The 25,800-nt window shown below is 36.9% G+C and overlaps 1 protein-coding gene across 1 annotated transcript in view; it reads right to left on the bottom strand.

Moving 5' to 3' along the window:
* Positions 1-25,800, bottom strand: part of LOC134803809 (uncharacterized) — a 351,011-nt gene that overhangs the window by 299,014 nt on the left and 26,197 nt on the right. The window contains exon 2 of the mRNA XM_063776646.1: positions 17,702-17,834. Within this exon, the coding sequence (XP_063632716.1) occupies positions 17,702-17,759 (58 nt within the window). The 5' untranslated portion in view covers positions 17,760-17,834. The remainder of the gene's footprint in view (positions 1-17,701; positions 17,835-25,800) is intronic.

The raw sequence follows: 25,800 nt of genomic DNA, 5'->3' as shown, positions 1-25,800 counted from the left end.
AAAAATCGTCAAAAATAGATACGTAATTTATTAACAGCCCCTACGCGGATGTAGGATCCTACATCCGATATCGGATCGGACAATGTGAAAACGCTCTTACGCTCGCAGCAAAAACGAACTTTGCTCTCTTGCACATATAACTATTCTCTATCGGCAGAAAGTATATAGGGTAATAGAGGACGAAAGTCAAAGTAACTTTTGTAGCTGTCAATTTAATTTGCTCTGAGTTCACTAGATGACCCTAGTAGTTCTTTTTTGTGGAGTTACGTCCTTTTGGGTTTGCGTTTTGCGTTTAGAATTCACATGCGTTCACCACGTTACGGTAGCTTTTTACCCAGCCAATTATTGACAATGACTTTTGTCAGATGGCGCTAAGTTTAAAATGTGACCAATTTCATAGATAGTAAAATAAATGATTTGTTAAATTTGACGTTAGGTACCAAGACATTAAGTGTCATTGTCACATTTTGAGAAAATCTCATCGAAATGTGCGTACCTATATAAATTGCAAAAATAACCAAATTATACAGTCTGAAGTTGTAAGAACGCACTGCTACCGGCGGCCTCGAAAGCACGGTTTGCTGTGCTAACTTTACCTAACACCAATTCTAGCAATTAGGTAACTACCGAATACTTGAAGCTCTGTAATCACTCCTATGTATACATATGCTATTGTGCTTGTAAAGCATAGAAAAATACAGGAAACATTCGATACGAGTATTAACAGTGACCCATATCGTCAGTCTGTCCGTCTGTCTGTCTAATGTCTTTCTATAGTTCGTTTTTACCAAGCTTTTATTAGGTCGACCTGTATGTAATTATGTAATGGAATCTAAGGTAACTAATTTAACCAACTTCCAAGGATCGTAGCGTCATGAAAATTGGCAGCTGTATGTAGTTCTGATGACAATACAATAATATGGTACCGTCGAACTGATCTGATGATGGAGACAGGAGGTGGCCATAGGAACTCTGTGATGAAACAACGATGAGTATTAGTTGTCTGTCGTAAGAAAAGTACAATCAGCGATAAAAGCTTGTACCAAAAATGCAATTTTTGCCAAAAAACTTATTATAGCATTAGAAAGAAGGTAAGCGATCTTGAAAAAAATGTGCTATAAGTGTTTGTGTGTTTCAATGTCTGCATTAGTATGCTATTACGCTTGAAGAACATAGAAAAATACAGGAAACATTTGATATTAACAGTGCCCCCACCGTCCGTCTGTCCGTCTATCTGTCACTTATCTATCCATACTAATTATAAAGGCGAAAGTTTGTCTGTCTGTCCGTCTGTTACCTCTTTACGCTTAAGCCGCTGAACCGATTGAGTTGAAATTTGGTATAGAGATAGTCCAGGGAAGGACGTAGGATAGTTTTAATGTCAAAAATCATCCCTGAATAGAGTGCAAAGGGGGGTCGAATTGAAAGAGTAAATGAATTGCCTAATAGTTGAAGTAAGCAATGCGCGAATTGAATGATTGCTATTAGCATTATCCAAGCCAAGCGCTATACTTACTTTAGCCGCTGTCACTAATTCCACGCAGACGAAGTCGCGGGCAAAAGCTAGTTATATATATATATATGTTTGATGTGTGTATGCATTGAGATAGGTACTAATGTACTTTACTTGCAGGAAGCTTGGTAGCTTGCTTTGTAGAAAAATACAGAAAGCATTCCATATTAACAGCGACTCCTACCGGCTGTCTGTCTGTCTATATATCTATATGTATGTTTGTCTGTATGTATGCATTGCGATGCTAATGTACTTACAGATGTAGAAAAATACAGGAAGAATTCGATAATAACAGCGACCCATCCCGTCCGTCTGTCTATCTATATGAATGTTTGTATGTATGCATCGAGATTGTAGGTACTTGCGGATGGAGAAAAACACAGGAATCATTCGATATTAAGTAATAGTGACCCATCCCGTCCGTCTGACAGGCCCTACTATACTTACATTACCTAGTCGTAGATGATTTTAATGACTGGAATTGTTTTGTGAAGGTCCTAACATTTTAAAGAAATGCATGGTAGTTTGGTTGCATTTTTTATACAACGTCGGTGGCAAACAAGCATACGGCCCGCCTGATGGATGTATTTTGTCTCGAAAACCACCTATTTGATGAAGTGGGTCTGATGATGAAGACATAATATATGATATACGTACCCAATATATGAATCTTGCCTTATACATGTCATATATCACCTATAAACGAACAATTCTTGTATATATATTTATTTATTAAAGTGTCATTTTTATTCTAGAGTCAGTCCATGAAAAGTCTGCAGCGGATTTGATAGCCCACGCAGTGCACGTGTTATTTTAAAACTCAAACTTCTATGAAATGATTACGTATAAATGTCACTTGCACTGCGTGGGCTATCAAATCCGCTGCAGACTATTCTTGGTCCGACTCTATCGCCCCAAATTTTTTAGCATGTCGCGTTGCAGAAGAAGTTGTTTAACATCATTTAATTTTACATTTAAGAACATAACGGATCCAATACTTAACTCATTAATTAAGGCTGATATTTGGCTGATTTTTTTGTCGCATATGCGCGCACTGCCATATAAACACATACGTTACATTTCTGCGACTAAATTATCGCGCGACAAAAAGTCGTGGTGCGCGCTTGGCCTTACACGACGACAATGAACGTACTTTCTGTAGGTACAGTCGACGTTAAAAATATGTTTACACTTAACGCCTTATTACAAAGGAGGAGAGAGGAGAGGGAGGTGCAAAAGTGTAAACATATCTTTGACGTCGACTGACCTAAGAACGCACCTCAGAACACACGATCAAACCTTCTTGGCGCAGTCCGTACCATGTTTGTCAGCACATTAGTGTAAATACAATGCATTTTTTGCCGTCGTATTTTTTAAAGAGCATTTCTTACAAATACAAATAACTTTATTTTGCATGAAATATGGTACAGAAGATGGTCAGACAATATTATACATAGGTAACACATATTTCACGATGGAATGCAAAAAACTAAAATTACAACTAATACTCAGTTTAAACAATCATAATATTCTAATACTCGAACAGTCTATAGCACGCATAGTGTGGGATTGGGACTGAGTTATTTCCCGTCCCTTATCCAATGTAGTCCACATTTCAATTTCCCTATTTGAATAATCCTCGTGTTTAATGATTGCTCTATTTTTATTCGGTTACACTTTAAAATGAATAGATAATAATCTTATAATATCTCTGTTTACGACATTTACTTTTGTGTGACAGTACGTAGAAACAACAGTTGCTAAGTTACAACTGCCACGATGAATATTTGCTATTCACATTACAATCTAAGTAGCCAATGTTCTTTAATATTCCAGATACACATAAAGAATAATGACAAAACATTATGAACTCTAACTACTAGAATTAAAGTTGAATTTTACTAACGTACATATCTTTATGCATCTTTATGTATTTTGACTGATTCTATTTGAATTTGACAGAAGCCACACCGTATTTAAGGTTAATAAATACACCGTATACATAGTTTAATGCAATGAGATTTTATAACTCCTTAGTGAAAAAACCTCACGGTTTGTGTAAGTTGAGCTTTATGTCAATGCTAATAAAGATGTTGACGACAGCAAGGCTTTTGTTAATATATAAATTATAATACATTGATTTACGAAAATGAATAATATAATATCTTTTAATTATGTAGGTATTTCTAATTCCCGTTTTATTTTTACGCAATATTATATTTATTTCATTAATAAAATGCGTATATAATTACTGTAATAGTCTATACCATATTCGTGATGGTTTACTCCGGGCCCAAAATCGACGATCTCCATTGTGTATGAAATTACAAGCAAATATCAGCCTTAATTAATGAGTTAAGTATTGGATCCGTTATGTTCTTAAATGTAAAATTAAATGATGTTAAACAACTTCTTCTGCAACGCGACATGCTAAAAAATTTGGGGCGATAGAGTCGGACCAAGAATAGTCTGCAGCGGATTTGATAGCCCACGCAGTGCAAGTGACATTTATACGTAATCATTTCATAGAAGTTTGAGTTTTAAAATAACACGTGCACTGCGTGGGCTATCAAATCCGCTGCAGACTATTCTTGGTCCGACTCTATCGCCCCAAATTTTTTAGCATGTCGCGTTGCAGAAGAAGTTGTTTAACATCATTTAATTTTACATTTAAGAACATAACGGATCCAATACTTAACTCATTAATTAAGGCTGATTTTTGCTTGTAATTTCATACACAATGGAGATCGTCGATTTTGGGCCCGGAGTAAACCATCACGAATATGGTATAGACTATTACAGTAATTATATACGCATTTTATTAATGAAATAAATATAATATTGCGTAAAAATAAAACGGGAATTAGAAATACCTACATAATTAAAAGATATTATATTATTCATTTTCGTAAATCAATGTATTATAATTTATATATTAACAAAAGCCTTGCTGTCGTCAACATCTTTATTAGCATTGACATAAAGCTCAACTTACACAAACCGTGAGGTTTTTTCACTAAGGAGTTATAAAATCTCATTGCATTAAACTATGTATACGGTGTATTTATTAACCTTAAATACGGTGTGGCTTCTGTCAAATTCAAATAGAATCAGTCAAAATACATAAAGATGCATAAAGATATGTACGTTAGTAAAATTCAACTTTAATTCTAGTAGTTAGAGTTCATAATGTTTTGTCATTATTCTTTATGTGTATCTGGAATATTAAAGAACATTGGCTACTTAGATTGTAATGTGAATAGCAAATATTCATCGTGGCAGTTGTAACTTAGCAACTGTTGTTTCTACGTACTGTCACACAAAAGTAAATGTCGTAAACAGAGATATTATAAGATTATTATCTATTCATTTTAAAGTGTAACCGAATAAAAATAGAGCAATCATTAAACACGAGGATTATTCAAATAGGGAAATTGAAATGTGGACTACATTGGATAAGGGACGGGAAATAACTCAGTCCCAATCCCACACTATGCGTGCTATAGACTGTTCGAGTATTAGAATATTATGATTGTTTAAACTGAGTATTAGTTGTAATTTTAGTTTTTTGCATTCCATCGTGAAATATGTGTTACCTATGTATAATATTGTCTGACCATCTTCTGTACCATATTTCATGCAAAATAAAGTTATTTGTATTTGTAAGAAATGCTCTTTAAAAAATACGACGGCAAAAAATGCATTGGATTTACACTAATGTGCTGACAAACATGGTACGGACTGCGCCAAGAAGGTTTGATCGTGTGTTCTGAGGTGCGTTCTTAGGTCAGTCGACGTCAAAGATATGTTTACACTTTTGCACCTCCCTCTCCTCTCTCCTCCTTTGTAATAAGGCGTTAAGTGTAAACATATTTTTAACGTCGACTGTACCTACAGAAAGTACGTTCATTGTCGTCGTGTAAGGCCAAGCGCGCACCACGACTTTTTGTCGCGCGATAATTTAGTCGCAGAAATGTAACGTATGTGTTTATATGGCAGTGCGCGCATATGCGACAAAAAAATCGCGGCGATTTTAAAATTGTGATTTGTCACATTTTTCCGCGACTGCTCGCGACGCGATTGTCGCAAAGTGAATTGCAGCATTAGGAGTTGTATGGCACTGCGCGCACTGCGATAATAAAATCGCACCCCGGACCTCAGTCGGCACTTCGCTCTCCAAGCCTCAACATGTCGGAACCTGCTTCTCCGATGGAGTCTGAAGATGAGATGCTAGATGTTGACCATTTAATTATGGAAATAGAAGGAGATCACCTTTGTGGTATAAATACTCAAAGTTATACGGCGATCGCATATTAAAGACACGTTTCCTGACAAACGACTGGTACGAAATCCATGTTGAGAATGAACAAATCGTCGACTTTTTCATCGCAGAGCGCGCAGTGAATTTTCTGCGATATATTACAGCGCGATTCTAAAATCGTGTCGCAAAAATTAAAATCGTGGTGCGCGCTTGGCCTAAGGCAATAATCCAACGTACATCCTTATCGAATCGCAACAAAATCATGGTATGCTTCGAAATTTGGCACGGCACCGACTTCAAACATATCAGTTGGTAACGCATAGACTTAAAAAACCGGGCAAGTGCGAGTCGGACTCGCGCACGAAGGGTTCCGTACCATAATGCAAAAAAAGAAAGGTCACCCATCCAAGTACTGACCCCGCCCGACGTTGCTTAACTTCGGTCAAAAATCACGTTTGTTGTATGGGAGCCCCACTTAAATCTTTATTTTATTCTGTTTTTAGTATTTGTTGTTATAGCGGCAACAGAAATACATCATCTGTGAAAATTTCAACTGTCTAGCTATCACGGTTCGTGAGATACAGCCTGGTGACAGACGGACGGACAGACGGACGGACGGACGGACAGCGGAGTCTTAGTAATAGGGTCCCGTTTTACCCTTTGGGTACGGAACCCTAAAAAGGATAAAATTTTATTTGACCATTTTTGAAGTCGGTTTTCTTGTTTTTGTAAAAAGTTTTAATTAAGAGGTTGTTTTGTGAAATAAATGGTATGTTAGATCCCTTTTAATTTTAACATAAATTGTAAAATGACTGACAAAAACTATTGCAAGTAGGTTATTTATTTTATTTTAAATAAACTATTCTAAAATAAAATAAAATTAAACTAAACTACATCTAAAAAAGGCAAGAGGCTCTGGCCGCGTTACCCCGCTGAACTGCCAGACTGAAGCGTTAAGCGAGGTAACCTGGTCATGTTATTTTTATTTATTGTTTTTTTACTTGTTTTTTGTACCATATATATGATTAAATGGAGTTGAAGTAAAGCTTTTAAATAAATTGTTAACGCAATAGAATATTCTTCGGTGTATAATGTTTTATTTACCCTGTTCGCTTTACCTACATTTTATGCCCTATATGCCACGACTTGATAATTATGTAAAGCCCCCTCCAGACTATGCGCGTGAATCACGGGCGAAGCCGCGAACGCAAGTGTGGAGTCGATTTTCGCAGACAGCGAAATCGACTCCACACTCGCGTTCGCGGCTTCGCCCGCGATTCACGCGCATAGTCTGGAGGGGGCTTTACATATATGGGTTGTTTACGTGCATTTTGTTGCTTGGCGTTGATTACAATTTTCAAGGTAACATGAATAAGGGCATTAGTAACCGTCTACCTAGTCCTAAAAACAAGTAAGTATTATAGAAATATGTATGTAGAGAAGATAAGGTAATAATAATATACTCGGTCAAACAAATCTTATCAGTAGAAAAAGGCGCGAAATTCAAATTTTCTATGGGACGATAACCCTTCGCGGCTACAATTTTTAAATTTGCCGCCTTTTTCTACTAACAAGATTTGCTTGACCGATTATAATACGAAGTTCGAACTTTCAATAGGAGAAGCAGAGATAGCGCTATTATCATTTGTCCTTATCTTAGTCTCAGGTTTCATACTCTCAACACTCAAATACAGCTTGGCAAAAAAGATTAGAAATTAAAAAGTGGCAACACTGGAATGTCGTCCCTTTCAAACCAATTTATGTAAGAAAACGGGACGACACTACAGTGTTGCCACTTTTGAATTTCTAATACTCTTTTTTGCCAAGCTGTAGTTCGGTTACCATTAACTCGCTACTATTAAGCTAAAAACCTTTTTCCTGTTTTCATAGTTTTAAAACGAAACGATATAAAAATAGGTTATATATTCATTTACACGACTAATTGAATTAATTGCCATCTATCGACGCTTCAATCATTACGATGACATTTTCAAATTTACTGCCATCTTTCGATACAGACCTAAAACATTAAGAATGCCTTGTGACTAAATTGAACCCATGTTCTTTCACTGAAATGTGTTAAGTATCACCTAGGTCGCCATCTAGTCGAGAATAGGCTAAAGGTACTAGCGCCATCTGAGCGAGTGTCAATTTTACTTGTAATTTACGAGGCACGTTTGTTTCTTAAACTTTCCACATCTTATACGGAGTTATATATATCTTTGCTATCGGTAACTGTCTGTCCGTGCGTCCGTCACTAAACGTGTGAACCCATTTGAGCCACATAATTGTCCACTCAACTTAGTTCTGGACATTTCTACTTTCCATATTTAAAAGGTGATAACCGCCTTTAAAAACCATAGAAATTTTGCCTTTTAGAATTTACTGTTCTCAGCGTCATCCAAAACACATTACGGCGAAGTTAAAGTTGCAATATACAAAGGCTACAAATATAATGACCACCAAAAAATACTTTGGTACCCTAAATAAAAAAATCATGCTTACCAAAAAAAATTACTGAACACCAAAAAAATAAGGCCTAAAAATACAAAAGTACCACCATTTTAATTACGACTGCACTTCAAATTGTATTCAAATACCAAATATATTGAATGATCACCAAAAATCATTAATGATCACCAAATCTTGAAGACCAAATTAATGCGATATTTTCACCTAAATAAACCACTATGATTACCAAAAAATTTATACATATTACCACATAAAGTAAACTGATGCCAAAATTACTAGCCCCCTCCCGCTCAACCCCCCGTAGCCCGCACCGCATACCTAGTATACCTACCTAACCTAATCTACTTTTCTAGTAGCATTTCGTTATGCTACTAGAAAAGTAAGTTACACTGCTATCAGTTAAGTGGGTTAGGTTAGGTTAGCACTGCGACCCTTACAGAAACGAAATGGTACTAGAAAAGTAGGTTAGGTTTAGTTTCATCTGCTACCCATACAGATACGAAACGCTACTAGAAAAGTGGGTTAGGTTAGGTTTGAACTGCGACCCTTACAGAAAAGAAATGCTACTAGAAAAGTGGGTTAGGATAGGTTTGAACTGCGACCCATACAGAAACGAAATGCTACTAGAAAAGTGGGTTAGGTTAGGTTTGAACTGCGACCCTTGCAGAAAAGAAATGCTACTAGAAAAGTGGGTTAGGTTAGGTTTGAACTGCGACCCTTACAGAAACAAAATGCTACTAGAAAAGTGGGTTAGGTTAGGTTAGAACTGCGACTGTTACAGAAATAAAATGCTACTAGAAAAAGGTGACGAAGTGGATTAATTAATTTAATAGGATAACGATATATTATTAAATATTTGCACATTTTTAATTAAAATGTGGTTAAATTTATTGTGATTATTTACTATTTTTGCGTTTACAATGATTATTTTGGAGTCATTTGCTTTAGTAGGATAGCAAGATTTAAAAATTTGGTTATCATTTTACATTAAAATGGAGTTCTTATTTTGGTGGTCATTTACTATTTTTGGGTTTACAATGATTATTTTGGTGTCATTTTCTTTAATAGGATAGCAAGATGTAAAAATTTGGTTATCATTTCACATTAAAATGGGGTTTGAAATTTGGTAATCATGAACTATTTTTGGGTTAATAATGATTAGTTTGGTGTCATTTCCTTTAAAAGGATAGTAAAATGTAATAAAATTGGTAATCATTTCACATTAAAATGGTGTTATAATTTTGGTGATCATTCATGATTTTAGGGTGGTAAAATAGATTTTTTTGGTATTAAATTTTACTAAATCTGGTGATCAGTTAAATAGCAGCCATATACAAAGGCGCTTTAGACGCAATTTAAGATTAGTCTGTAACTAAAGGGGCCCACTGATTACCAGTACGCCGGATGATATCGGCCTGTCAGTTGTTCGGAGCTGTCAAATTTTTGTTCTAACTGACAGGCCGATATCGTCCTGTTAGTCAGTGGTCGGCGAAACTAAATCAGGCCCGTAAAGTTTTATTGAATAAAGGGGTAACAAAGTTTAAAGCTACATTTCATATTGAAATCTTGTGTTTTAATCAGTGAATATAAATATTGTAATATTCTTTTCACACCACCTATTCGGAAAAGGGCTTTTTCTTCCCTGCTAGGAGGGATCAAAGTGGCACTTTTCTTCCCTGCTAGGAGGGATCAAAGTAACACTTTTCTGTTCTAGCACACTATTTTTACATTTTTTTGCACATTGTTTAAGAATCAGATTGTGTCAACACTAAGATTTTTTCATTTTCCTCATAGTTGATGTGAAAAGCAGTATGTGTCACACGGTATCAAAATTATTTCGTCTTGGGCGTTAACACTTGAATCCCTCATTACGCTCAGGATTCAATGTACGCCCTTGACGGAAATATATCATTTTGATCCCTTGTAACATAAACTACTATTATTCATACAAAAACAAGTATAAGTTTACAGCTACCTATGCCTAGACAGTAGTATCATAAAGATAGATAGATAGATAAAAACTTTATTGCAAAACATTATCGTGACAAAAAAACCGGACAAGTGCGAGTCGGACTAGCCCACCGAGGGTTCCGTACTTTTTAGTATTTGTTGTTATAGCGGCAACGGAAATATATCATCTGTGAAAATTTCAACTGTCTAGCTATCACGGTTCGTGAGATACAGCCTGGTGACAGACGGACGGACGGACAGCGGAGTCTTAGTAATATATAGGGTCCCGTTTTACCCTTTGGGTACGGAACCCTAAAAAACATGTATACACTTTTCGAACTATCTTTAGAATCTTAAATTAAACATACATAAGTATGTATTACTAAAAGTTACATAGGTAGAGTTTTAAAAAATAAAAATGTAATGGCGGCCACTTAAATAAAGATATGTACATTTAATAGTAGAGGAGTTATATGAAAATTTGTAGGTGAGGGTCAAAATAATTCCCACCAAGACGGGGTTTGATTTTTTTAGTTCTTTTTGTGTATGTTTTTTACATACTAAAAATATATTAAAATATAAGTATGCTAAACGCGTTTTTTTGCGCCAAAAATTTTAACTATTAACTATTTTTAGTATGTCAAAAAGATACACACAAAGAACTACAAACATCAAACCCCGTCTTGGTGGGAATTATTTTGACCCCCACCTACAAATTTTCATATAAATTATAACTATAAATTTTCATAAGAACTAAAAACGTCAAACCCCGTCTTTGTGGGAATTATTTTGACCGCAAAGGTTGTATCACCTCTACTATAAGGTAAATCCAGGGGTCTAGTTATACTAGTTATACTTTAGCGATGGCAGTAGGAAGTTTTGTGACTAGTTCCATCGTTAATGAGCCGAATAAACCTTGAACTTTCAACTTTTTCAACTGTACATACTGTAAAGTTGAAAAAGTAGGTTCAAAACTACACAATTTACGCGATACAACTAAGGGGCTATTCATAAATTACGTCATTTCAAATTAGGGGGGGGGGGGGGTCTGGACATCGGATGACGGTAGCATGACGTAGGAGGAAACGGGGTCATTCGAAGCATGATTTTTGGATGATTTTAGGGGGGGGGGGGGGGGTCAAAAATCGTCAAAAAACGATGACGTAATTTATGGACAGCCCCTAAGCGCCACTTGCACTCACTAACCAGGGGTTAAACCGTTAACCAAAAAATGTCTGTCTCAATAATTTGTTTTTTGCGATTTTGGGGTTGGTCCCATAGTAAAAGCTGCTCAGTATGACTCACCCCGTAAATTAATGAAGGCGACAAAAAAAACATCCTGTATATTGTTGGCGTTCTGGACACTCCCAGTATAAAAAATAAAAAGTCAGACTGAAGTGAATCAGAACCAAAAATTCCTTCAAAACCTCTTCCCAGCCCCATTAGCTCTCCGAAAAACAGAAATCTTGAACCAAATTATATCAAATAATATGTAATTGTGTACAAATTGTAGGCGCTCGTATGATAGGAGCGGGTAGTAGAAACGGAACAGGGAAAAATACTTGTTATTTGGGGCGTTGTCTATGAAAAGGGACCTTATTGTCGATGGCGCTAACGCCGCACCGCACAGCGTAGCGCGGCATTGTATTTATATCGGAGCATCGATAATAATGGCGTAAGCGCCATCGACAATAAGGTCCCTTTTCATAGATAACGTCACAAATAATATGTAATAGTCTACAAATTGTAGGCGCTCGTATGATAGGAACGGGTCGTGGAAACAGAAGAGGGAAAAATACTAGTTATTTGGTTAAGAGCCCATCAACGTGCACACTAGCGCCACTGCTAAATAATCGTGATTATTTAAATTTAACGAAAGATATTTAAAAAATGGGGCCGTTACGTACAGTCGCCATCAGATATATCGGAGCGGCCAAGGTGTTCACAATATCTGAACACGCGCTCTAACGCCCTGACAATAGAGGCGTGTTCCGATATTTGTGAGCACCTTGGCCGCTCCGATATATCTGATGGCGACTGTACTGTATTTTGTATTTAAGTACCTTTTGGATACATCGAACTAGTTTTTATGTTGCGGGATTCGTCGATCTATGAACTCAAAACAAAAAACGGCCGTTTTAACTTTGGACGCATAGATAGATAGAATCCAGCAACATAAAAACTAGTTCGATGTATTCAAGAGGTACTTAAATACAAAATACAGTACGTAGCGGCCCCGATTTTTAAATATCTTTCGTCAAATTTAAATAATCACGATTATTTCGCAGTGGCGCTAGTGTGCACGTTGATGGGTTCTTACGACGTGCTATTCGAAAGAGCTAGCTAGTACTTGAATTAAGAATATTAAGGCCCAGTTGCACCAACCACATTTAACGGCTCCTCTACACGAATGGCCAACGCCGGCCAATCCAAGGGACGCATTTATGCATTAGAGGGAGCAAGTGATATTGCAGTCTACCGCATGGCTGCGTCCCTTGGATTGGCCGGCGTTGGCCATTCGTGTAGAGGAGCCATAACAGACCGATTAACGTCAAAGAACAGTAAAGTATGAAAATTCCCATGCAATAAAATTTAGCGAACGCTTTAACGCTGACAGACGGTTTGGTGCAACCGGCCCATAGAATCATGAATTTTTGACTTGTGTGTATTTCTACCTAGTATTCTTACTGGTAGTATACCGGGTGTGGCCTGTAACATGAGCAAATAATTAAATCATAGATTGTACTCCTCAAGCGGTGACACTTTTGTTCAACAACTTTTAAAAATAATGAAGTATTTAGACTCCCTTTTTCATACAAAATAAATATAATCTTCAATGGACGCCATCGCCACGCCATATCATTGTGATTGACGTTGCTTGTCACGCCTTAAACATAACTAAATTCGCAATACATTGCGTCTTAGAATAAACTTTAAAGTGTATTAAAAATCAAACCCCAAGTTATTTTTAAAAGTCGCTGAACAAACGTTGGTCAGTATGAGGAGTACAGCATATTGTTTAATTTTTTGCTCATATTACAGGCCCGGTATTTTTGTACCTAGTATTTTTACTCGAAGTATTTATACCTAGTATCACCACCGCCTAATTTATTTTATTGCCCTCATCACGCTCCACGGTATTTATTAGCGTGTGGTCGTTTTTGACTGCATTCTAATGGCTTCGAATTTACTATTATGTTATGTGGACCGAATATACCTAACAGCAAAAAGAATAGATAGTATAGAGGGGTCCTGTCATTGTAAATTTTGTAGTCACTGTAAATTTACTGCCATCTATCGACACACGACTAAAACTCAAAATGAAAACGTATAGAGTTATCAAAAAATGTATATATATGGATAAATGATTTTATTATTTTTATATCATTTTGATCCATGTTCATTCACTGATATCTATGTGTTAAAATTGTTAAATATGAAACGGTGTCGTCACGCCATCTAGCCGAGGATAGGCTAAAGGTGTGTGCGCCATCTATTCGAGAATGACTTTTACTTGAATTCCGAGGCACGTTTTTTCCTTAGACTTTATTCGTCTTATACGAAGTTACATATGTCTTTGCTAACAGTAATCAACAGGTAAGGTTTTACGTTTTATATTTAAACTAGTGATGTACCTACCGACTATTGATTTGGCCGACTAGCCGACTAATCGGCGCTCAAATGGCCGATTAGTCGGCTAGTCGGCCAGATCATTAGTTTCGTATAAGTTCAGGTGAAAAACAATAGTTTTGCTCCTTTGGTTGTGCTATTCATCATATTAGCATGGCTAAAAGGTATTATTTACAGGTTCAAAGGCCTATCACAAGAATCCTCGTTCAATTTCTGTCTTTAGTTCTTTTATTTTGCGATCCTGAGCAGACCGTCAGTACCTACAGCTTGTAGGAGGTATTTCCAAGGCTCTATTTCCCGTACGTAGTCGCCAGTTAAGAACCTATCCCCTGTGGTCAGCATCTTTACGAGCAACGTGCCCTGTCTGTCTCTAAATTTTGCAATAACGTTAATAGTTCCTCATGGCTCCACCATTAAAAAAAACAAATACTGAATAATACCGAACTTACACATGAAATTACACGAGAATCAGTTGAGATCAACCTGTAGAGGATAACACCAGCCCACCAACATACGATAACGATTAAACGGTCAATTATATGAACAAAAGTTTTCGTGTGCATACAAAAACCTACATAGGTATTTTAGTAAAATAATAAATAAACATAAAACATATGGTAAATATTGAGTATTGACTGTTGATTTCTTTTTTTTCTGTTTTTCTTTCACTAATAAAGTGCCGACTAATCGGCCATTTTTGCCGACTAGTCGCCGACTAATCGCCGACTACAAATGTGGCCGGATAGTCGGCTTTCCCGACTAGTCGGTACATCCCTAATTTAAACCATAGAGAAATATAGTAAGAATAGAGTGCTCACCAGTGGCGGGGCGTCCATAAAAGCCGATTCCCACCGGCTTGCCTGTTATTGGACGTTTGAGCAGAGTTGTAAAGGAAATATGTAAGCCAAATTTGCCTATGGATATGTTTGACGCGCCGCCACTGGTGCTCACTTCATACATCAGTTTTGATACCAAAACGACTATTATTTTCGCAGTCAACATCTAGCATCGAGTAGCGGAATTATCAATACCGCTACTTGATACTAGAATTTACTAGTGTCGCGACTCACGAAAATTATATTGAACAACAATTTACAACTAATATTAAAGAAGGAGGAGTTGAAAATAGAGTTCCGGTTAATCCGGTTGCTCATGCTGCTCAATGCTCAACAATTTTCAGCTAATATTATAATATTAGCTGAAAATTGTTGAGCATTAGACTTTTCGGTCGTCGGAACATCTATTGTCAAGTATAGCAGTAGGTACTGATAATTCCGCTACGCGATGCTAGATGTCGACTACGAAAATAATAGTCGTTTTGGTACCAAAACTGATGTATGGAGTGAGCACTCTATGTATTTTTTTCTCTGTGATTTAAATCAAAACTGTATTTTGCCGTATATTTTAGTAAGATTTTTTTTTTAATTTTGCCTGGGGCAAAGGGGCATCGCACGGCATATTCCTTGTCCAGTGTTCCTTTTACCCCACTCGGCCATATACAGGTTGTTTCGTTGATACCAAAATGTAATACATATATTCATTATTCACCACATGCATTATTACTAAAACAAACACCCTGTATAAAAATAACTACAAAACCAACAATGAAAGCGAACTCCAACATTTCTACAAAGATAGTGAAATTTAATTTAAACTCCGACCACAAGTGTAAAAACTATAATTTTCCACGAACTAAACCAACTTTACAGTAAAAACCGTTTGACGGAGCTAATTTCTAATTAAAACCTTGCAGTTTCTGTTAAACCTGTCCATTATAACTAGAATTCGCTTCAAGTTGAAACCATAACTCATTTTACTTAGTTGTAGTACTTGTAGTCGGTTAAAGTATGTAATTTCTGACGGGGGCTTCGAGCCACTTTTATGACAGAATATGTTTTGTCTAAAACAGTAATAAGACTAATAAGCAATAATAAAATACCTATAAATAAACCTGCAGACATAGGGCATTATTCGAATTATCGGTCGACGAAAAAAATTTTCGCGAATAAATTATTCCACAAATTTATTCAAATAAAAATAATCATCCGACAATGTTATTGGTCTGTAGTGTGCGCTACGTACGTTTAGTTACACACACCTTCACATTTGTCTATATATTCCGAAGATTGAAGATGTTTTGTTGATGCCAAAATGTAATACATAATTACATATATTCATTATTCACCACATGCATCATTACTAAAAAAACACCCTGCATAAAAATAACTACAAAACCAACAATGAAAGCGAACTCCAACATTTCTACAAAGATAGTGAAATTTAATTTAAACTCCGACCACAAGTGTAAAAACTATAATTTTCCACGAACTAAACCAACTAAAAACAGTAAAAACCGTTTGACGGAGCTAATTTCTAATTAAAACCTTGCAGTTTCTGTTAAACCTGTCCATTATAACTAGAATTCGCTTCAAGTTGAAACCATAACTCATTTTACTTAGTTGTAGTACTTGTAGTCGGTTAAAGTATGTAATTTCTGACGGGGGCTTCGAGCCACTTTTATGACAGAATATGTTTTGTCTAAAACAGTAATAAGACTAATAAACAATAATAAAATACCTATAAATAAACCTGCAGACATAGGGCATTATTCGAATTATCGGTCGACGAAAAAATTTTTCGCGAATAAATTATTCCACAAATTTATTCAAATAAAAATAATCATCCGACAATGTTATTGGTCTGTAGTGTGCGCTACGTACGTTTAGTTACACACACCTTCACATTTGTCTCTATATATTCCGAAGATTAAGGAACATATATCAGAATTAAACTATACTTCCAACCAACAAGTAGTATCATTGGCGCCACACCTTACATGGCGATCCTGGCAGTCGCCATGTGAAGTGGGACGTAAAGACAAACACTATCTCAGGAGTATAGGTTTATTCTGATATATGATACTTAATGCTAGGGTATATATAGGGTACATGTGAGAGAGTGTGCGTGTCATATATGGTGCACACTACACTACTACGAATGACCATTCGTGAATAATTTTGTTATTCTTATTCGTTATTGGAATGAATTTTGCTCATGTCTGCCTACAGACATATTTTACAAGATCATCATCAGCATTTTAGCCTCTTGTGTTTATCCTGTTGATACGCATTTCTTTATAATAACTTATAGTATTCAACACCTTTTTTTTGTTTAGAAGCGCTGGTGGCCTAGCGGTAATAGCCTGCGACTTTCAATCCGAAGGTCGCGGGTTCAAACCCCGGCTGGTACCAATGAGTTTTACGGAACTTTTGCACGAAATATCATTTGATATTTACCATTCGCTTTTCGGTGAAGGAAAACATCGTGAGGAAACCCGACTAATCCCAATAAGGCCTAGTTTACCCTCTGTCTGTTAAGGTCAGAAGGCAGTCGCTTCCGTAAAAACTAAGTGCCTACGCCAATCCTTGGGATTAGTTGTCAAGCGGACCCCAGGCTTCCATGAGCCGTGGCAAAAATGCCGGGATAACGATGCATAAAGAATATTAGAACTCTTCTCTGATGGAAACCCACAATTATGTAAACAAACTTTCATGAATTCAAAATCTTATATTTTATCTATTTTCGTTGGCTTTGTTATAGTTAATGTATAATACTAACCCTCAAGATGGCGGCCATGGTTGGGGATTTTCACTTAACTGTGCACCTTTAACGGCCGGTTAGCAATCGTTTAAAAACTGACGGTCAATGTCAAATCCCATACATTTTGTCAGGGTTAGACGTTACTGAAACACGACTTAAGTCGCGCTTTAAAGTACAAATTAAATGAAAATGCCCGGTTACAAGATAGTATGTATGTACATATGTATGTATAAACTATTGTAGAAAACACAAATAGTCAGTATTAGAATCATTACCTTGTGTGGAATAGACAGCGAACGCGAGCAGCAGCGCCGCGCTCAAGATGGCGGCCATGGTTACAAGATGGCCGACGGTAAGGGCACTATCACATAACGGCTAGTCCTGCGGGGCGAACACATTCGCCGGGACCTGGAACAAGAGGAAATTAGGAAATTAATGATGTTTTACATACATCATCATCATGAGTTCATATTGAGTTGAAGAAATCCTAAAAATAAATAGGTAAAGAGTCAAAGAATCACTAAGTTAAGTAGGTAAGTATAAATATACCTGCCGGACATGAGAGTTTTTTAAATTCTCGAACGGAGCTTTCCCTATCTTTAAATTGGTAGGTATTTTTATACGATAATTGATTGATGAAATGATGATTGATCGCAATCTCTCATATTATGAGAGTAAATATCTAAACCTAGATCAATAGTTTTTGATTTAACGTCACTGGGCAGTTTGTATAACTTGTGTTGTCCGATTGAAAGTAGAAGTTAGTTCGAAACCTAAGTTATTAGGGTTCCGTACCGAAAGGGTAAAAACGGGACCCTATTACTAAGACTCCATTACTGTCCACCTGTCTGCCACCAGGCTGTCTGTATCTCATGAACCGTGATAGCTAGACAGTTCACAGTTGAAATTTTCACAGATGATGTTCTTCTGTTGCCGCTATAACAACAAATACTAAAAAGTGCGGAACCCTCGGTGGGCGAGTCTGACTCGCACTTGTCCGGTTTTTATTGATTTATAAATGTCTGGGGGTATTAGACTAAATGTCAGCTCAGCATACGTAGGCGTAGGTTGGGAAAGGGTCGTAGAAGACAAATTAGAAAATACTAACCCAACTATTTTTATACAAAGACCGTTATGATTACGGCAGTGAGTGTATCACGAAAACGGATAAGTATGTCATAATACCCAATAATACCAAAATAACCCATAACCTAGAACAGGGAACAGGACAGATGGTCCTCGTAGCATCGGTTTTGCAATCCATCTAGGACAGGGGTCTCCAAACTTTTTTACCTAAGGGCCATATTGCGCCTCAGAAACTTTCGCGTGGGCCACCGTCGGTTTTTGCGCCGGGGGAGGGTGTCTGGTTGCTGCTGTTAGGAACAGTTCCACTCTCAATGAATGCTGAACCCCTGGAGCCTGGCTCCCGCGGGCCGGACAGTGGGCACTCGCTTTGGGTGTCGGCGGGCCGGATTGGAACGCGTCGCGGGCCGGGGTTTGGAGACCCCTGATCTAGGAGAAGGATACTCCAAAATAAAACCCGGAATGGAGTTACCGTAAGACGCGAGTAGGGCCCAACCTGAAATAAGCGGCAGATTCCTGCAGTGTGGAGGCTAGATATGCAACGGATAGTTATTTGGCCGGATAGGCCGGATACCGGATAGTAACCGAATATCCGGTGCATCTCTAGTGGAGACAGGTCGGCACACGTATTGGCTCGCCTTTCCTGTGGGATAACACAGTGAAGCCGAGAGGGTAATGCAGGTACTGGGCATCCCTGCGTTTCGTTAATTCCGTCCCAGGCGGTGTAATGTATGTTACACCATAAATCGTCTGCAATAGACGCAAAGGCCAGTGAAACCTTGAATATATTATGATGAAACGATCAATATCAAAGTGATTTGTTAAGATTTAGTAAGTGGAAACCTTTTTCGCCTGAAATGCAGCTTCATAGAAAAAGTAGGTACCGTTATTTCGTTAGGATCGCAAAATTCGCAAAGCTATTCTTCCCTCTTAATAAAATAATTAGAGTTGTAATTAATTATTCTTGAATAAACTAATACGCAAAAAACGGCAAAAAAATCACGTTTGTTGTATGGGAGCCCCACTTAAATATTTAGTATATTCTGCCTAGCTAGCATGAGATACAGCCTGCTGACAGACAGACGGACAGCGGAGTTAAGACTCGGACTAAGGTAATAGGGTCCCGTTTTCTTTGGGTACGGAACCCTAAAAATCATCAATAATATACTATTATAGTAATCCTCCCAACTGACATACCAAACAGATATAAAGCACCCTTCAGCTCACCCCAAATGCCAAACATACTAATATAATTCAATAAATATACCTTTTCGCGTCACTTAGGGCCACATTAGGGAATGAATAACGAGTATTTATACTTGTATCAAGTTACTTTTGTATCCCTATAAGCCTGCTAGTGATGGGTAGGCCAAGAGCTAGCGCTTGGATTCATTTAACTTCGTACCGTAAAATGGGGTGAGTTGGGTGAAATTTGACTTTCAAACCATTCTGGGCGTGATCGCTAGCAGTTTGGACTCCCCCATAGCGAGACACTGGAATAGCCTTCATGTAGTGATTTGACTGAATTTTAGCCTTACTATGTTATATTATAATTAATATCTTAATTTAATTTAATCTGACTAATATTGTTATTTTATTTTTATTTGATTGTTTGAAAATTTTTTTTTTTAAATGTACCTACCTATTTATTATTATCTTAACTGTGTTTGTGATTTTAATGTAATATGGATCATTGTTATCTGTAATAAAGATGAATTGTTTGATTGATTGAAACCTCGATAAAATTTTATTTTTACATGTGAAAACTGAATGGTGTATATAATAAGTGGTTCGGACGTTTGTATTTTAGTTTGTATTTTATTTTGGGTAGGTTCATTTCATAACTTAGACAATAAAGAGGAAAACCCACCTCACCCCGTAGTGCCTCGTATTTGGGGTGAGAGGGTTTTTCATACAAAGGTGATTTTGGAAGATTGTTGGATCAATTTTTTTTTATTAATGAATATTACTATAGCTCCATTTTAAATTGGAATACATTATTTTTGTAGCAGTAGCCTTAAAAACCTACCTCACCCCCCTCTCAATCCTTCTCTCCCCATTCATAACCCATAGCTCCCCGCAAAACCTACTCACCCCGTTTTACGGTAATACATATGTATGTTTAAATTAAGATTCTATGTAGTTCGAAAAGTGTATACATGTTTATGATACTGACTATGTATTAACATTATAAGTGTCTTGGCATCCTGCAGCTGTAAACTTATACCTATTGTTTGTCTGAATAAAGAATAATGAATAATATAAAGAATTAACTGTTTTCACTCTTTTAGTAGTAGCAGTAGTAAAACACTATTGTACAAAAATCAAAGCAAAACAAGAAAATAACATTCGTCATTAGTACAAAGGCGAACTTATCCCTTTAAGGGATCTCTTCCAGTTAACGTTGCAATTGAGGGAGAATTGGAGATGGTAGACATCCGTACTGTATCAACGGCGCTAAAAAAAAAAAGAAAACAATAAAACAAACGAAAAGTTTCTAGTTTACTTATAATATTCTTTATTCTTTTAATAGTTAATTTATGATTTTAAATTTTAAGTATGAGTGCCCCAAAAATACGTTGACGAAGAATTTTAATGAATATTTTTCTTTCTCACACGTATTGTACAAAATGTAATTAAAAATTAAAACTAGGATCATTTTACTAAAAAAAAGGCGTTTTATCGTTTAGCTTTGATACACAAACGTAAATATGCAGGAGTAAAAACACAAACAGAAAGATTCCTTTTCAAATTTAATCTAATACGTTAGTATATTAAAATGGCAACGTTAGTAACCAACGCATTGAAAGTTATTTAAATTTGAAACGGTCTTATTTTCTTGTATTTCTTCATAGGGTTTATTTCTATTAGTTTCCGTACTATAGCACTATGCTGACCTTGAGCCTTTTTGCTGGCACACTTAGATAATTTATTGTTTTATACCTTATTATTTGTGTTTATGTGTGTTGGCAAATAAAATATTTTTCTTCTTTTCTTTTTCTTCTTAAATTTGCCTCTGGACTTGTACTAAATACTAGCTCTTGGACTATAACAGAGGGCGAGCTAATGCAGTAATCACCAAACTCGGTTCCAGTATTGTCCCCGAGGCAGATACAACTTTAATTATCTTCCCTTGGCAGAACCAAAGATTTCTACCTCAAATTATAGGTAGAAACAATGGATTCTACAAAAAAAATAATCTGGCATTGCCCGATAACTCAATAGGTTAGTTTACTATACCTACTTATAAATAATAACTATGAAATAAAAAAAAAACCTTCGCTATATGCCAAAAAAAATCCATTTTATGCCAAAAATGCTTTACATCATTTTGGAAAAGAGCTGATACTATTCAAACCGCTGGATCGAACACAGCTAAGAACCACCGCAAGCAAAAGCATCCTTACGGTTTCAATGATTTTAAACCAGCAAAGTTCAAAATATTTCTATTTTTTTAACAAGCTTTTATTAGGTCGACCTGTATGTAACTATGTAATCAAATCTTGCAAGTTAAATTTGATCCACTTCCCGGTTTCCGCTTGAGCTGAAATTTTGCATGCATGTAATATAAATCGGATGACAATGCAATATTATGGTACCATCGAGCTGATCTGATGATGGAGACAGGAGGTGGCCTTAACAAGCTTTTATTAGGTCGATGTAATGGAATCTAAGGTAACTAATTTAACCATTTTCCAAGGATCGTAGCGTCATGAAAATTGGCAACTGTATGTAGTTCTGATGACAATACAATAATATGGTACTGTCGACCTGATCTGATGATGGAGACAGGAGGTGGCCATAGGAACTCTGGGATGAAACAACGCAACCTAATCGTGTTAGGGATTTTTAGAATTGTCTCGATGAGTATTAGTTGTCTGCCGTAAGAAAAGTACAGTAAGCGATAAAAGCTTGTACCAAAAATGAAATTTTTGCCAAAAACTTATTATTTTACTATTTTATGAAAAGCATGCCCAGACACAAAAATTACAGTACCGTAAAATCAGGTAACTTTAGTCCACAACTTACAACTATGGCCCAAATTAAAATTCCAGTAAAATATGTATAAGTATTAGTTTCCAAATTATGTTGAGTATATAATATAGAAAGAGCATAAAGTGTATCTAAGCTCCAAAATAAATGTAACTAGTACAAATCATAAAGGCTCGTTAAGAATCAACGTTAGGGGTCATCCATTAATTACATCACACGTTTAGGGGGAGGGAGGGGGTCAAGAAAATGTGACATGTTGTGACAAGGGGAGGGGGGGTCATAAACTTTGTGACGTCACTTTAACTTCATCAGTAACCGAAAATGTATTTAAATTATTTTATACGCTAATTATCATTTAAATAACAAGGTTTTTAAACGATAATCGTTTTCATTCGTTTAATTTTATTTCTTAATCAGTTTTGGGTTATAAAATTACTAATATTTCTTTTGTCAAAAATATTTTGATAAATTATTAAATAAATATTTGCCGATTTCGTTGAAGAAATGTGACGTCACACCAGGGGGGGGGGGGTTTGCCAAATGTGACCAAGTGTGACAAGGAGGGGGGGGAGGGGTAAAAAAACCTAGAAATTCGTGTGACGTAATTAATGACCCCTTAACAACTGAACCATAGTTGTACTTAAGGACTATAGTTACCTGTACGGTTACCATCAGTTTGTCACTGACATAAACGCCGTCGAGAACGTAATTTACTTTCTATACATCCCGTTTGCACTAATATGCGAGTGCGAGCGAGATGTATAGAAAGTAAATTACGTTCTCGACGGCGTTTATGTCAGTGAGAAACTGATGGTAACCGTACTGATGTACGGTAGTAAAAACATCCATTTTCGTACCATTCATTTCGACATGAAGGATCATTTTTGTACAACATTGCCTCGAGGCCTATACCCACAACTGGCTTTAAGGAGCCATTTAAGGGTAGATTTTGTTTACTTTTATTTTATTAATACCTAAAGATAGAGAGTATAGTTTTTGATACTATATAAAACTGTTACAGATTTCCGTTACAAGATCCTTAAGGATGACTCACGTTAGACCGGGCCGTGTCCGGGCCGGAGCTTCCGGGGCTTACTTTTCTATGACATGACAGGTGATCACGTGATGCTTTCCATAGAAAACGAGGCGCCGGAAGCTCCGGCCCGGACACGGCCCGGTCTAACGTGAGTCATCCTTTAAAGCATGTCCAGACTTGTCCGGACTCAATATCAGTAGTAAAAATACCGTTTATTTTTCACCATTAATTTCGACATGACATCATTAGTGTACCTACAACGTTGCCTAGAGGCACCCCTAACTCTCCTAAGAGTGTTTTCACATTGTCCGGTACGATATCGGATGTCGGATGACCCTTGGAGAAAGTAAGCTCCTAAAGAGTCCATGGCATCGAGTCTTTTTACAAGCTTGTATTTTTTATATTAACTTGCCCTGTTACTGTATGTTATTTTGTTAGTGAGGGTCAAATCTTGTACAGCTACAGTCGAATCCGTTTATTATGACTCCGCTTATGCCGGCTACATACGTAACGATAAATCGTTGCGATAAAACTGTGCAGTCCGACTGTGCAGATAAATCGAACCGTGTGTATGACAAATCGTTACGATAAATCGTTGATCGGTGGCAGTTGCAAATTATATCAGAAAAATCGTTGTCGAAGCGAACTGCACAGTTTTATCGTTGCGTGTGGATGGCGACCGTTCATTTCGGCAGTACTTCACGTCGCTCGCTTGTGTGCGCACGTGGGTTACCTATTATTCAAGTAAGTACATTAATGAAAAAAATAAACTTTAGAATTTGGAAAGTAAAGAAAGTGAATTAAACTAACATTTATTATGTGTAATCAAATATATATACTGTTACTGTCTATCCTTCGGGGCCCCCTGAGGAACGGGGCCCTGTGTGCACGGGCCCCGTGTGCCCTTATGGTCAAGACGGTACTGCATTTAGTGCCAGTGACCCTATAGTAGGGTTCTCTGTTCGTAGTCGCTGTTTTTACAAGCTTTTATTTAGTTTCACCTGACTGTTGTCTGTCTGTTTGTCGGTCTGTAATCAAATCTAGCAAGTTAAATTTGATCCACTTCCCGGTTTCCGATTGAGCTGATTTTTTTTTGTATTTGCATTGTATTTGTAATTTGCATGTATAAATCGGATGACAATCCAATATTATGGCACCATTGAGCTGATCTGAGGATGGAGACAGGAGGTGGCCATAGGAACTCTGTGATAAAACAACGCAACCTAATAGTGTTAGGGGTTTTTATAATTGTATTGATGAGTATTAGTTGTCAGTTGTAAGAAAAGTACAGTCAGCAATAAAAGCTTGTACCAAAAATGAAATTTTTGGCAAAAACTTATTTATGTACTTACGGGATTTGTCATGTTTTCCTACGCTCATACTATAATTTTATTTAATCGTATGGCTTTACCTACATTATACATCTGTATAATAGAGAAATCATAAATCTAACTCCAAAGCAGTGCCATTGTGGATGACATGTTGTTTCTGATGAGCTTTGCGGAGAACTGACGATCGGCTCCGATATCGGAGGCGTGTGGAGGCACTAGGAACGTTCGATTTATCGCACAGTCGGACTGCACAGTTTTATCGCAACGATTTATCGTTACGTATGTAGCCGGCATTATACTGACCAACCGCTTACTATGACGAAATTACTGTGCAACGTTTGGCTTTCATATAAAACTCTTTGTGACAAATTCGGATAAGATGACTTCGCTAATAGTGACAAACCGCTTACTATGACCTATAAATCCTATATTTATGAAATTATGTCCGGTTATACTGACACATTAGCTGGTTTTCGTGGCCGTCCCCACGTCTTTCCCTGCGAGGACGTTAGTGCGTGCGTGACGTGTAAGTTGTTCTAGTTTTGATTCTCGGTAACAAGTTGATAATTGGTACAAGGTTAATAAAACTCATCTCTCACAAAGGAATTTGAGATTAATTTGGAAAAATTAACAAAAAGAAGAAGTTAATAAACTATGCTTTAATATGACATCCACTTAGTATGACGTATTTGTCACTTCCCTTCGATGTCATTATAAGCGAATTCTACTGTAAATTTGACCCACTTCCCGATTTCCGATTGACCTGAAATTTTGCATACCTACATATGTAAATCGAATGACAATGCAATATGTGTGTGTTTGGGGAAAAAAGTACAGTCAGCGATAAAAGCTTGTACAGTCGCCATCAGATATATCGGAGCGGCCAAGGTGCTCACAAATATCGGAACACGCCTCTATTGTCAGGGCGTTA

Source organism: Cydia splendana, chromosome 27 (genome assembly GCF_910591565.1).
Source record: "Cydia splendana chromosome 27, ilCydSple1.2, whole genome shotgun sequence".
Lineage (NCBI taxonomy): Eukaryota > Metazoa > Arthropoda > Insecta > Lepidoptera > Tortricidae > Cydia > Cydia splendana.
Note: the sequence above shows the minus strand (reverse complement) of the source record. Positions and strands in the feature narration are given on the sequence as shown.